At 40.5% G+C, this 14,110-nt stretch overlaps 1 protein-coding gene across 1 annotated transcript; it reads left to right on the top strand.

Moving 5' to 3' along the window:
• The first annotated feature begins 11 nt into the window (after positions 1-11).
• On the top strand, positions 12-13,956 carry CUNH3orf49 (chromosome unknown C3orf49 homolog). The gene is made up of 5 exons (XM_013143714.3): positions 12-142; positions 4,046-4,368; positions 8,567-8,688; positions 12,541-12,654; positions 13,078-13,956. Exons 1-5 carry the CDS (start codon positions 18-20, stop codon positions 13,273-13,275), a joined length of 882 nt encoding a protein of 293 aa, XP_012999168.3. The 5' UTR covers positions 12-17; the 3' UTR covers positions 13,276-13,956.
• The last annotated feature ends 154 nt before the right edge of the window (positions 13,957-14,110 follow it).

Raw genomic sequence — 14,110 nt, 5'->3', positions numbered from 1 at the left:
TGGCCAAAAAAGCCACAATGGACCACCCTCAACTCCATCTAGAAGTACCCCCAAAGCCTACCTATGGAACAGCTGGCCAGTATCGAAGATTCCAGCAACCCATGAGGAAAATTGGCCCATTCAAAAGAAAGGGAATTGAAAGGTTAGTACTGGGGACTCACTTATTTTTCTGTTGAATGAAATTTTTTGGACTTTTCATTAAACAAAATTTGAGAAGGTAATGTCTCTTTCTAAACAATTCATTTGAAAATAAAGATTGTGGATTGGGGAGGAGGAGGAGGAAATATACTGTATTGAGAAGTAAGATCCCCATGGAAGTCACATTTTGTGATCGAAAAGTCTTCATTTTTTTTTTTTTTTTAATTGGTACTGGGGATCAAACTCACAACTGCCTGCTTGCAAGGTAGGGGCTTATGCCGCTGAGCTAAATCCCCAGCCAAAAAGTCTTCATTTTTAACAGCAACCTTTACTTTGGAAGTGAATTTGAGTTTTAATGTGTCATACAAGACTAACAGACATAAGTACTGATAATACCTATATAAGAGTATATAAATCGATACTTTTAGCAACAAAATTTCAGTCTTCTCATTCCCATGCAAATGCCAAGAAAATGTATTAGTGCACTCTTTACAATAAGTCTGCAATCAATGTTTCTGTTCCCAGTCCTAGCACCTTGTGCTGCTGAAATATATATCAAGCCTGTTTCAATAGCGCACACTTTTTTCTTTAAACAATAAAATATTTTAATGTGAAAGCTTATGTAATTGATCATATGATGTGCTGCATTTGTCCATGATGCAAAAGGTATACTTCTATCTGGAAAACAATGTGAATTTAGATGCTCTCTGAAGGGGTTGGGGCCTAATTCTAACACAATTCTAATAGTTCTGTGCCTCCCATTTTCCTTTCCACATTGCTTGGTACAATTAGAAATTGTAATTGTACCAAATTGTAATTGAAAGGGTTCATTTTCAAAAGAAAAAGAACTTTACTAAATACCTAGATTTTTCTGCTTTCAAGTTATCATTCTTGTCCTGCACTAAGGAGCACTTACCCAGGAAAATGGGGAAGGGACCCTAAAATGAGGTCCCCGTCAAGGGACTGGAATCCAGACTGTAGAGGTAAAGCCTTTTTCCCTGGTGCTTCTTGGCCTTTTTCTGTCACAACTGACCAGGATATACTCCCTCACGAAATATCAGAACAGTCTTAGACCTGATGCTTCTTGGCAATGACAAAACCATAAAAACATAAAATACTACAAATATAAATTGCTTTAATTTTGAGAATCAGCATGGTGAATTATTTTCCAGTTTGTTTTGGCTTCCCTTTAGCAGGTCCATGAGCTACAGCTCAGAGATGGAGAAGTGAGATGTTTTCATGAGGCCTGAATATCCACGGCAGAAAGAAATATTGCTGAGGTGTCCGGTTTCAATAGAAAATAGTGGTTTAAGAAGAAAGTAATAAATCCATTCATTACCAACAAAAATATTTTAAAATTTTAGGAGGTAATGATCCTTTCCACAACAGAAGTTGTGGTTCTGTTCCTGGCCCCTGCGTAAAGCCTCACTGTTAATAATGCTGTAAATAGATCAAGAGGGATGAAGCTGAGGAGGATGGGTGGGAGACAAAGAGTAGTGACCAGAGACTGCAGAGAGCTGGGTGGTTTATCTGCCAGGCAGTGTGGATGGTCCTCAGCATTCCTGGAGCTCCTAAAATTGCAATTTTGTTGTTTTGAGTGAGAGAGTGAGCGTATATGTACATACATATGGTAGCATAAATATTGCACAGTTGGAATGACCAGACCCCTTAAAGGGGTCCAGGAGAGACTAGTCCTAGCACATACATTATCTCTGAGCAAATTAGAAGATGGTGCTCCTGTCTTGGTACTGACATCTTCAAGATGACTCTCACGGGAACTGGACACAGCTTGAAGGGCAGCGCAAACATCAATCAGGTCCCCAGGCTGCAGAGTGTCAGAGGACTCCCCTGCTGTTTCCTCACTCCAGGGTGCTCACCCGAGCCCTGCACTACAAATCACTGACTGAAGCTTGATAAGGTGCCAACGACTCCAATTATTGCCTCTTCTCACATTTCTCAGGATAGTGTGCCCATCTTCAAGGGACAAAACCCAAAGCATTTAGAGGTGAGGGCTACGCAGTGGGGAGACCACGACACCCCTTACCTGCCTTCCCTACACTGTTCCTGCAGGCAAAGCTGGAGCAGTTGCCGCTGGGGATTGTACGCAGGCTCCTGGTGGGAGTTGGGATGTTTGCTTTAGCTAGGGCACAAAGAGCATTTTAATGGTTTTTCATTTATTTTAACTCATATTAGAACCATAGACTTTATATGTTCTAAATAAAGTATATTACATAAGAGTATAGCATATCAGAGCTGAGATTTTGCCCTGACAAATGAAGATATTGTTCTATTCTGATCTGCTTTGTTCTTTTATTCTCTTTAAAATAAAAAATAAAATAAAATACAAAACAAAGATACACATTCACCCAAGAGCTTGATGTAAATGCTTATCACTTTTTTTTAAAAAAAGAGTCTTACTATACAGTTCAGGTTGACCTTGAACTCACTTTGTAGCCCATGCTGGCCTCCAGCTCACATCAATCCTCCTACCTCAGCCTCCCAAATACTGGGATTACAGGCTATAGATTTATTCTTAACAACCTTTAACTGGGAACAACTAAAATGGCTTTGCATGGGTGAATGGGTAAACAAAATGTAGTTTATTAGTATCATGGAACATTACTTGAGATGAAAATAAGCAAGCTATTGACACAACCTGAATAAAAGTCCAGAGAATTATCTTAAGTGAAAAAGCACTTTCTAAAGCTGAGAGAGTCACTCAGTGGAAGAATCCTTCCCTAGCATGTGTGGAACTTGGGCCATCCCTGCCATAGGTCTCCAGCTGTGGGATTTCATTCTGAGGACATTCTTTGAGGGCTAAAATCTCACGCAATTGTGTCCTAGAGTTTGCCAGGATGGGTGGGTGTGGCTGTCAGACAGCAGCCATCTAGTGGCATGGAAATCTTCACTGTGCTGATGTCAGTTTCCCAGTAGTGATGATATGTCATGGTTTTGCAAGATGATAACTGAAGTGAAGAGTACATAAAATTGCCATAATTATTTCTTACAACTACATATGAATCTATAATCACCTCAAAATAATAACCCTAATTGTTAAAAAATGAATTTCATGTATATTATCAATCTGGATATTTGACCAAAAAAAACAGGAAGAAAATATTAGGTGCATAATGAGAGGTAATATGCACTCTTGCAGAGGTGTTAACAGCATAGATCTTGGGATCAGATCACTTGGGCACAAATTATTATCTTCTCAAACTTTAATTTCTTGTTGTGCAAAACCAAGATGGTGGTATAAGTCCTGAATTACATAACATGGTAGGAAACCACTTGCAAGACTATTTAGTGCATAGAAAGCTACTGGGGATGTCCTTTTATCACTAAAATATATGAAAATTACAAATGAGGTATGTGACTATTTGAAATGTTGAAAACACAAGTTTAGAGTATTTTATCTAAATGTGCATTGCAGGCAAATGCCCATGGACACAGGCTTAGCGCTTACTCTTCAGCGATAACACTGGCAGGCTGCCAACCCTCAGAACTGCCACACCCAACGAAATGTATGTCAAACACATCCGAAATAGCACTTAAGTTTGTCAATGGGAGGCTGTGTATCTGTCAGTCACAGTTCTGGAATGCGATCAGCATTCTGGCCTTGGTCAATGAATTTAACCTCTGTCTTAGTGTAGTCCCTAAGACCAACATCTCTTTCTCATGCAATGAAACAGTGACACCCCCCCCCCCCGCCCATGCTGAGTACAATTTAATTGATGAAACACAAAGAACAATTTGTTTTGCACCTCCCTCTCCCTCATCCTGTGGCTTGATCTGTGATCTTCCATTCCTCTTTGTGGAATGATGTTATTTGTTCACATTTGAATTTGGATTTTAAAAACTTATCTTTAACTGTTTGATGTCCTTGATACAATCTGTGTTTGTCTAGGTGGCACAGAGCTGTATCTACTGATTTGGTAAAACAAAATGTATTGATCCCGAAAGAGGAATCATCCAGTGAAAGTGACATAGGATTTCATGAAAATCAGCGAAATGAGAAAAAAAATGTAATGAAAAAAATGCGGACTGCTTTTGGAAGATTCCTGCCGTACACGTGTAGAAGCAAGCCAGCGGGCACTGGTAGAGAAGACTCCACGAGCCCTAAGAAAGCCCCACTCTCGAACACTCTGCGCCTCTTTCCTAGAATCATCAAGGAGCTTCCCTCTCCCAGGTTATTCACCAAACCAAGGCCGAGAAGGCTGTCCCACAGCGGTAAGCAAGGCAACTTCCCGTTAACTGCCAAGGCCAAAAGAAACAGCGACAGGAGGAGACCTTTTGCTACCTGCTATAATGTGGGAGTTGAATGTGCTCCTCTCTCCCCAGTATGTCCACAGTGTGGTTCCCAGGGTGGTGCTGGTGGGATTGGTGAAATCCCTAGCAGGTAGGGCCTAGTAGGAGTCTGCAGGCCACTGGGGCCTGTCGTCAGAGAGATCTCAGGACCTTGGCCCCTTCCTCCTCCTCTTTTGCTTCCTGGTCATGAGGCGAATGACTCTGCCCCGCTGTGATGCCCACCATTGCCATCCAGCAGTCCACCAGAGGCACTAAAGCGGTGGTCTGCCCGCTCTTAGACAGGAACCACTCAGACTGAGAGCCGCGACATACCTGTTCTTTTTTAAGTCAATACTGCCGTATCTCATTACAATGAGGAGCTCACAGGATGTAGAATCTCAGGCTCCAAACCTATGCGTGGGCCAGACCTCCAGCTGAGTCCCGCCCCTGCATTTGGAGAAGCATTAGATTGGACGTCTTCCCCATTCCTCCAGGTCTGATTCGTCTGTGGTCTAATCAGTCCAAAGTCACTTTTTATTTAATGTCTGTCTGTCTGAGGATGTATGTGTACACACACACAAACATAGACATATATTAAAAAATCAAAGTGAAGTGGCATTTTGTTTCGGGAGAAAGTGGTAATGTAGCCTTTCAAATGGCTGCTTCTAATTAGAGTAGGTGTGTTGGGAGAATTAAATGAATGAAAGTTATGATTGGTGAGTCATAGAGGGTCTTACATTTTCTTATATCTGTTTTGTTTTTGTTTTTTGTTTTAAGATAGGGTCTCACTATGTCGCCCACGCTGGTGTAAAAGTTGTGACTCAGCCTTCCAAATGCTGGGATTACAGGCAAATGTAATATTTGCACTGTCAACTTTCTTCCTTTCTTTCTCTTTCTATCTTTCTTTCTTAATGGTGGCAAAATTTCACATTTATTGAAGGTAGGAAAAAATAGGTTATGCAGAGCAAGTTTGGACCAAGTAAAAATAGGAAAAAAAATTTTAAATACATCCTACAAGCCAGGTGTGGTGACACATGCTTATTGTCCCACTACTCAGAAGGCTGAGGCAGAAGGATCACTACAAGCTCAAGGCCAGCCTGGGCTACATAGTGAGACCTTGTCCAAAAATAAATAAATAAATAATAATAAAAATTACACCCTTAGCATAGAGCTATTGTGAAGAGACACAATAACCCGAATTGCTAACTTTAAGTCTTTTTTGCAAGATAATTAATGCTATTTTGGGGGATTCTTGTAGTTATGACTAATAATACTCTCAAAGTTTACATTCTCTTCTGTCACTTTTTAAATACACTATGTTTTAAAGCAGGTTTAGATTTACAGAAAAATTGAGCAGAAAACACAGAGTTCCTAACACATCTTCTCCTCCTCAATGGGTAGTTTTCCACTGTCAGTATCTTGCCTTGAGGTGGGTGTTCCCTGTAACTGTCGGGCCAGTGTGGTGATGAATCAGCATTCATTGCTCATGTTACTATCCATTCTTTACATCACACATTTCCAAGGGTTTGGGAGTACATGATGCCACTTTCATCCTGTAACCATGTTAACATTCATCTCCAGCATATTTGCACTGCCCAAGATACCTTAATCTGTGGTTTTTCAAATGCGCTTTCAGCCCAGTGTCAGGAACCATACACAGCCCTGCAGCTTCTCACAGTGATGAGGCTGGAAACCTGGTGACTGCTTTCTCCAAGGCTGAGGGAACCAAAATAGAGAAACCCTAGTGGTTTCCAGCTGGCTGATTGCCTTACAAACCCTTTCTCTGGAAATAAGTCACTAATGCAAGCACTCAAGTAGGTAGTGATTACCTGGTACTGACTGACCTGCAAATTTCTGCTGAAAATGACAAAGAGGACATCCTTCCATACTGCTGGGCCTCAGTTGGGGGCCCCGCAGGAAACAGAGAACTTCATTTATCCTTCAAACCCCTGCGTTATTTTTTCATCTTAGAATGACAACTCTGTCAACTAAGATTTCTCCAGAACCATGTCTTTCTTTAGGATGCAGCTCTTCTAACTTTATCTTGTCTTTGCTGTGACCCACAATAGGATGTCTTCATCTGAACTCCAGAGCACTCTTGATCTATTTAATAAATGTTTGCTAAATGCTTATCACAAGCCCATCACAGAATTCGGGGTCAAGCACAAATAGAGCAGACTGAGTTACAGCATAAAGGGACTTCAGGCAGCATGCAGATCAATATACTGATGCAAAAGGAGGAGGCCAGAGTGCTATTGAAGCTCACCAGGATCTAATTTTAGGAGGATGCAGGAAAAGCCTCCCTGAAGAAAGGACAACTAAATTGAGATCCGAAGGATGAGTAAAGAGTTAGACAATGAAAGTCTCCATAGCAAGAGAGTCCTAGGCATAAGGAATCAATGAAATTCAGGCAAGAAGAGGGCCTGAGAGAGGCTGATTGACTGAAGTGATAAAGGGGTGGTGGGGATGTTAAATAAGAACTTTTAACTTCCTCCTAAGGATAGTGGTGGTTCATGGCTATAATTCTAGCACTCAGGAAGCTGAGGCAGGAGGACCCCTGTGCATTCAAAGTCAGCTGTGAACATAGACCTTCACAAAAAAACCAAACCAAACCAAAACAACTACTGCAAATGTTCAAGGTGGGTATCTATACAATGATCTGCATTTGTAAAGATAGCTGTGGTGGCAGAATAGAGAATATAAGGGACGAGGGTAGGAACTGCCAATGTAGGAAGCATGGTAAATAGGCTCTGGCATTCATGGCATTCGCTTGCAATCTCATGGCATTTGGGATGAAAAGATACAGGGACAGCAGTTGAGGATAGAAGCTGTAAGAGCTGGGTAGTTGGGTAGTATAGTGGAAGGCAGGGGAGAGGAGTGGCCAGGCTGCAGAGGGGCAGGCAGCAGTCACTGAGATTATGAACAATGGATTTGGACTGGGGAAACATCATAAGTTTGGCCAGGTTTGCAGGTACACAAGGAGGCCGAAGCAGGAGGATCACAAGTTCAAAGCAGTCCTGGGCAACTTAGTGAGAATGTGCCCCAAATAAAATGGGAAAAAAAAGAGGCAGAGCATGTATTTCTGTCGTAAAACGCTTGCCTAACATGATAAGATCAAGTACTATTAAAGATGAAGGGAAAAAAAAAACAAAGATGAAGAGAAAGAGGAGAAGAGGAGGAGAAGAGGAAGAGGAGAGGAGAAGGAGGAGAAGAAGGAGAGGAGGAGGAGGAGGAAGAGGAAGAGGAAGAATGAAACCATGACTTCTGGTTAGACTTCCTGAGTTGAGGCCCCTGAAGAATAGCTAAGTGTTAAATAGGGAAAGTCTCATTTCAGGCCCCCGCCCCTGGTGTTTTTTAATTAAAAGAATAGTAGCTGCAAGTTCAATACCATCTGCAGAAAATATGACTTTGGTTTTATCGCTAAACTTTAATGCCTATTTGTTACTGGTTTTCAATTTATTGTAATGTTTGCAAGTTGCATATGCATGCATTTATTGAGTTGAGAATTGAGTTGATATACACAAAAATATTAAGAAGTCCAGGATTCATTCGCATGGCTTCTGGATATAGGAAAAACCATTCAAATGATATATGAATGCCTGAGCTTTGACCACATTTTTGGAGAACAAATGGAAGCTGTGCTTCAATCAATATGCGTACCAAAGGATGGCCTTGCACTTAGAAGGGTTCCTTTTTCTAATTCCACATGGTTAACAGGGAAGAAACTCAGTGCAAAACTAAATATCCTAGACTGATCCTCCTGCCTCAGCCTCCCAAGTGCTGGAACTACAGGTGTGCACCCCCAAGCCTAGTTAGCAAATCCATTTATATGTTTGTTTGCCAGTATTGGGGACTGCGTTCAGCCTTAACACTGAGCTACATCCCCAACCCCTTTTTAAGATATTTTATTTTGAGACAGGGTTTAATTGCTTGGTTGCCCAGGCTAGCCTTGAACTTATGATCCTCTTGCTTCAGCCTCCCAGACTGCTAGGATTACAGCAGTTTATTTTGGGGGTTTATTTTTAACCCCAAAGATAAAAGCTACTGAGCAGCATATGATGCTCCAGAATACTTTGAAATAGGAGGAATTTGTTTATAATTGTGACTTCCACAGGCTCTTTTCTTTTTTCATTTCTCTAAGCAACTATACAACTTGATGTAGAAGCAGAGACAGAGGAGATAACTCGAGGAAATACATTCCTCAGAGCCAGGAGAACCACAAAGCGGTTATCTGTGACATCTCTGCCTTCAGGACCACAAAAGGTAAAATGCTGAAACAAATTTACCTCTACAGACCTGTACATAAGTCAATGTCTATGGATTTTGTAAAAAAAAAAAACAAGTTTTTTCCTACCTAAACTCCTTACAATAAATGCTTTAAATCTAGGGCTTGTGTCTCTTCTTCACAAATAGTGCAGAGAGGGCTTTTCAGGTCAAATTCTCAATTTCTGAGCTCAGACTGTTCAGCTCCTACTACAATCTGGACAACAGTTAAGTCTGGAGCTTTACACCGACTTGCTCAACTGTTCAAATGTCAAGTTAGAACATTAGCAGTCTGGACTGTTGGTGCATGTAGTATGCAAAGGAATTCACAGACCAGGGCAGTCCAGTAGAATTCCCTGCAAAGGCACAAGTGTCTGTCATCTCGTAAAGTAGCCATCAGTTGTGGCTTTTGAGATTTTGAGGTGTGGCCAGTGCAATGGAGGAGCTGAATTCCTAATTTTATTTAAAGATAAACTGATAAAGGGTAAATTTGAGTCATGTATAGGAAAAAGAATGCACCAAGAAAAAAATGCACTTTGAGACCATAATGTTAAGTGAAATAAATCAGACACACAAATTTAAATATTGCATGGTTTCTCTTATATGAGAAGCCCAAAGTCAAAATAATGTAAAGAGCAAAACAAAAGACAGATAATAGAAAAAAGGGAGACAGATCTTTTGCAAAAGGGCAGGGGATCAAGAGATGGAGGGAAGAGTGGAGGAAAGAAGGGAAACGGGAAATAAGAATTAAGATGTGTTACACACACATACTAATTCCCCACTATTATGTAACCATTATGTACTGTAAACATGTACTAATACAAATGGAATTAACTGAAATGGCCACATTTATAGCACACACAACATCATACTGCATGATCTAGGACTCTAACCAAAGATTTACTTTTCTGAAAGTACATATGAGCTTAAGTTGCCCAGACTAATTTTTCTTAGAAAATGTCTTAAAAAGAAGGATTTCTTTTTTTTTTTGAGATGTGACTTTACTATGTTACTTAATTGATCTTCAATTCATGGGCTCAGGAGATCATCCCACCCCAGCCTCCCAAGTAGCTAATACTCCGGGCTTGCATCACCATGCCAAACTTTTTTTTTTTTTTTTTTACAAGTAGGACCCTGAACTGTTTTATGTAAACACTTGTTTAAAGCTGATACCTTGTTTCCGGTTCTGTTTTTAAGCACTTTAAGTGTATCAACTCAGACATTCTTACAACAGCTACATCTAAGCAGCAGGCTCTCCTTATTTTAGGGAAGACATTCTGCAGCTAGGTAGTATGATCAGATCAGTGGCAGAAGCCAGGCTTCTGACATACGAAGTCCTGGCTCTAGAATCTTAATGTTTTTCTTTCTTTGTAGTTTTACATCTTTTGGGTGGTTTGGGGGATTGAGCCCAGAGTCTCACACATGCTAATCATGTGTTCTAAAAATGAGCTAGGCCCCCAGCCCCTCATTCTTAATTACTATGCCATATATACATTGTACTGCTCAATTAATCTGATCGATATGACAGTCGAGAGCTACAGGTGACTATTTACATGAATTAAAATGAAATGAAATTGAAGTTTGAGCTCACCAGTTTTCCTAGCTACATTTCAAGTGGGCACTTTTGTATTGAAAAACACAGAGAACATTTCCATCTGATAGTTCTATCAAACAGTCCCTGGAACCTCACAGGGTACACCAGTATTAGTTCTGAACTTGTCCTGTGGCTGCATTCCTATTTATTGTGCCAACATGTTCCATGCAATTTCTAGGTTTGGAGGCTACAACTGTAATCTAATGGTCATGACCCTTCTTTTGTGTAAGTCACTAACAGGGGAGGGTCATTAAACTGCAGTGTTGCAAAGCACTGATCTAAGGATAATCTTCTGAATAAATAACACTGAGACAAGTAGACACCACCAGGGGAAACAATGAAACTTGATACCTATCACCCATCACATACAAAAATTAATTTCCTTGTGTTGTAGATTTAAGTGGGAAAAGCAAAATCTCAAAACTTCTGGAGGACTATAAGACAACTGTCATGATTTCAGGTCAAAGACTTGTTTTTTGTTTGCTTTTTTTGTTTTTTATCTTATTTTTGAGACAAGGTCTAGCTAATATGTAGTTCAAGCTGGTCTTGAATTCACTATGTAGCCCACGCTAACCTTGAACTAACTACAATCTTCCTGCCTCAGCCTCCTGAGTGCTAGGATGACAGGTGTATGCTACCATGCCCAGCTCTGAGAAACACCTCTTAGCACTTAAACTGCATTGGACATAAAGATTGATATATCTGGCTATGATTATATTAAGAATTTCTGTCCTTCTAGTCATGGCAGCACATGCCTGTAATCCCAGCACTCGGGAATTGAGATCAGAAGATCCTTGGGAAGGTTAGGGTTACATAGTGAGTTCGAAGCCACCCCAAACTACATAGGAAGACTCAGTTTCAAAAATAGAAAGAAAGGGCTGGGGATTTAGCTCAGCGGCATAAGTGCCTACCTTGCAAGCACGCATTTGAGTTCGATTCCTGGTACCAAAACAAAAATAAGAGAATCTCTGTTCTTGCAAAAACATTAAGTTGGTGATTGTCAATTAGCTATGGAAGGGTTTTGCTTAGGCCTCAGATTGTTCTTCTGAATTTATTACCCAAATTTTAAAATTAGGATACTTTTAATTAAATATAGATTTAATTAAAATATAGATTTTTTAATTAAAATCTAAAATATAGAATATAGATTTTTAATTAAAATCTAAAATATAGATTTTCTAACTTTCTTTTGAAACAGCAGGGAGATTTGGAAACACAAGGCCCACAGTTTCTAGGGCAACCAACAGGACCTGCAGAGAAGTACAGCTCTGCAGGAGGCGTGATCTTTCCAACTACACCACCCCAGAGGTTCCTGGTTTACACAACCAGCCTGGCCAGGCACTGGACTTGGTAATAGTTGTATTCAATTGGCACAAAAATAGCTTTGGAACTACTGAGTGTGAAGGGTACCTGGTAGGCAAATGTACCAGGATTTATGAGAGAACAAAAGGAAGGCTCTTGCTTTAGAGGGATCAGGGAAGCTCTGCAAAGTGGCCTTTGAGCTGCAGCAAGCAGGCGGGGCAGCAGGCGGGGCAGCAGAAGTGTGGCAGGCGCCTGCGAACTCCCTCTTCAGGCTGAGGGTAGGATCCAGGGGTGGCCCACACCTACTTTGTGTAGGTTTCACAACAGTCCTCATGCTAATGATCAGGTATAAGGGAAAGGCACAGAGAGCTCAGAGTCTGAAGATGCCCTATTAGCCGGGACCTGGGACTGGCTCCTGACAGCTGCACTATCAGTACAGGCATTGGTGGCCGGTAAGCCAGGGACGATGAGCAGTCTCAGGCACGAGGTAAAAAGAACCCAGTGCTTTCTTTTTATGTTTGGATACATGGCTGCCATGAAAATAAGAAACCTGCAGAAATGAGACTAAATTAACCACTGGATCCGGCCATAATGAGCTTTCCAGGGCGCTGGTCCACACAGGTCCCACACGTTCACTGTGCTCAGCAGCTACAGAGACAATTCCCCCTCTTCCTCCTACAAACGACCTGCTTTCTTCCTGACACCATGTGTTCTTTCAGAGCCAGACAGTCTCATTTCTCTGCACCCTACAGATGCCTTCAAAGAGAGCTCTGGGCACAAAGGAGATACATGGGGCGTGGAGAATAATATGGATATGGGCTCCGACTCAGACTTGTTATGTGGTGAATGTTCACTTTCTAAGAGAACAGCCAAAGGGCGAGAATTCTTATTATCAATGCCAGCACTGATATAAACCAGTAGTTCCTAATCTCTGTGTTTCTGCATTTTTACAATAGGTATCATATTCATCCAAAAAAAGACTATATTTTCCAGGGTTTAAAAAAAAGAAACGTGGCATGGAAAACATCCTCCAAAAATCAGACTTGACAGTAGGAAAGCTTCAAATGCAGGTAATGGACAAAGGCTTTTACTTTGTGTCTGGGAAGCCACAGAGGGCCAGGCAGTAATGGAATACAAGATCCCGCTAGGCAGGGCGGATATGGGACATAATTAACAATTAGCATTAAGAAAGAATGTTAGTGGGGGGCACTCAGAGTGGCAAAGGACTGCTAACGGCACCTAGAATGATGCTGTGTACCTAATAAATATTAAGTGAATTCCATTAAAATGAAGGCATGTAACACAGACTGTGAGAAGGAATGAGAGTCTTTATCACTGGGTGGTAAAGGTAGGTTTTCAAGCTCTATTTGCAGTGGCTAGAATTAGAATAACACTTTAGGACTTGCAAAGTGTCCTGAAGTCACCTCAAGAAAAGCAACTACCCCTGTGGCTTTGATAAGTCTTTCCAACACATAATTTCCTGTTTGTCACAGGTGGATGACCTTATAGAAACGGTGACCGATAAATCCATGAAACTGTTGGCCCAAAGACATGCTGAGCTTCAGCAGTGTGAGTTTCTAGGAGACGAAATTCTCCAGTCATCTAAGCAGTTCCAGCGGATATCCAAGAGGACTATGAGGAAGTTTAAACTGAAAAATGCTTGCTTTCCATGTACCTGTTGCTGCTTCTGACTTTTCTGGATAAGTTATTTTTGTAGGGTTTCTTATCTTTTGATACATACTCTGGAATAAATCTCTGTAGTGAATTAATAAATAGGGGGCTTTTAAACAAAAGAATATTCTAACAGTTCTTAAAAAAAGATCTTTTTTCAAAAACTGATTTTTAATTGTGTAAATACAGGTTTTTTGGCTGCATAATCCTTACTTATAATAGAAAACAGAAACATTGCTCAGGGAATAGCAATTCTACAAAAAAAAATTCCTCCCATAATAATTTTTCAGATTAAGTTGGGCATGGTAGCACATGCCTGTAATCCCAGCACCCAAGAAGCTGAGGTAGGACTGTTGCAAACGTGAGACCAGCCTGGGCTACAAAGTGAGCTCAAGGGCAGCCTGAATTACATAGTGAGATCCTGTCTCAAAAAGACAAATAAATAAATAAATAAAAATTGCAGATGAAATTAGAGGAAGCATTTAAAGGTATTTTGACACCTTTAATATGACCACTACAGAGGTAAATTTAAATTTCCATTTTTAAAGAAAAAAATTCTTTTTAAAACTGCAAAAATGTACCCTGGTTAAGGTATGATTTATGCAGTGTCATATCTCTGTACTAAAATAAACAGATAATAATGGAACCTAAGAAATACCATACATGTAATTCAACATTTAAGAAAATTATAAGGGATTCAATCTCACTTTAATTTATGTGGAACAACTATTAAAATCATGAAATCCTTTATAGAAGACAGTCTTAACAAACAGCTAAACAGCTCTTCATTTTATTAGTATATTTTTTTCTATTAAAAATATACAAAGAGGGGCTGGGGGTTTAGCTCATCGGCAT

This window comes from Cavia porcellus, unplaced genomic scaffold, assembly GCF_034190915.1.
Source record: "Cavia porcellus strain 051 isolate PalLab524CR breed Dunkin Hartley unplaced genomic scaffold, mCavPor4.1 scaffold_10, whole genome shotgun sequence".
Taxonomy (NCBI): Eukaryota; Metazoa; Chordata; class Mammalia; order Rodentia; family Caviidae; genus Cavia; species Cavia porcellus.
This window is presented reverse-complemented; position numbering and strand designations above follow the sequence as displayed.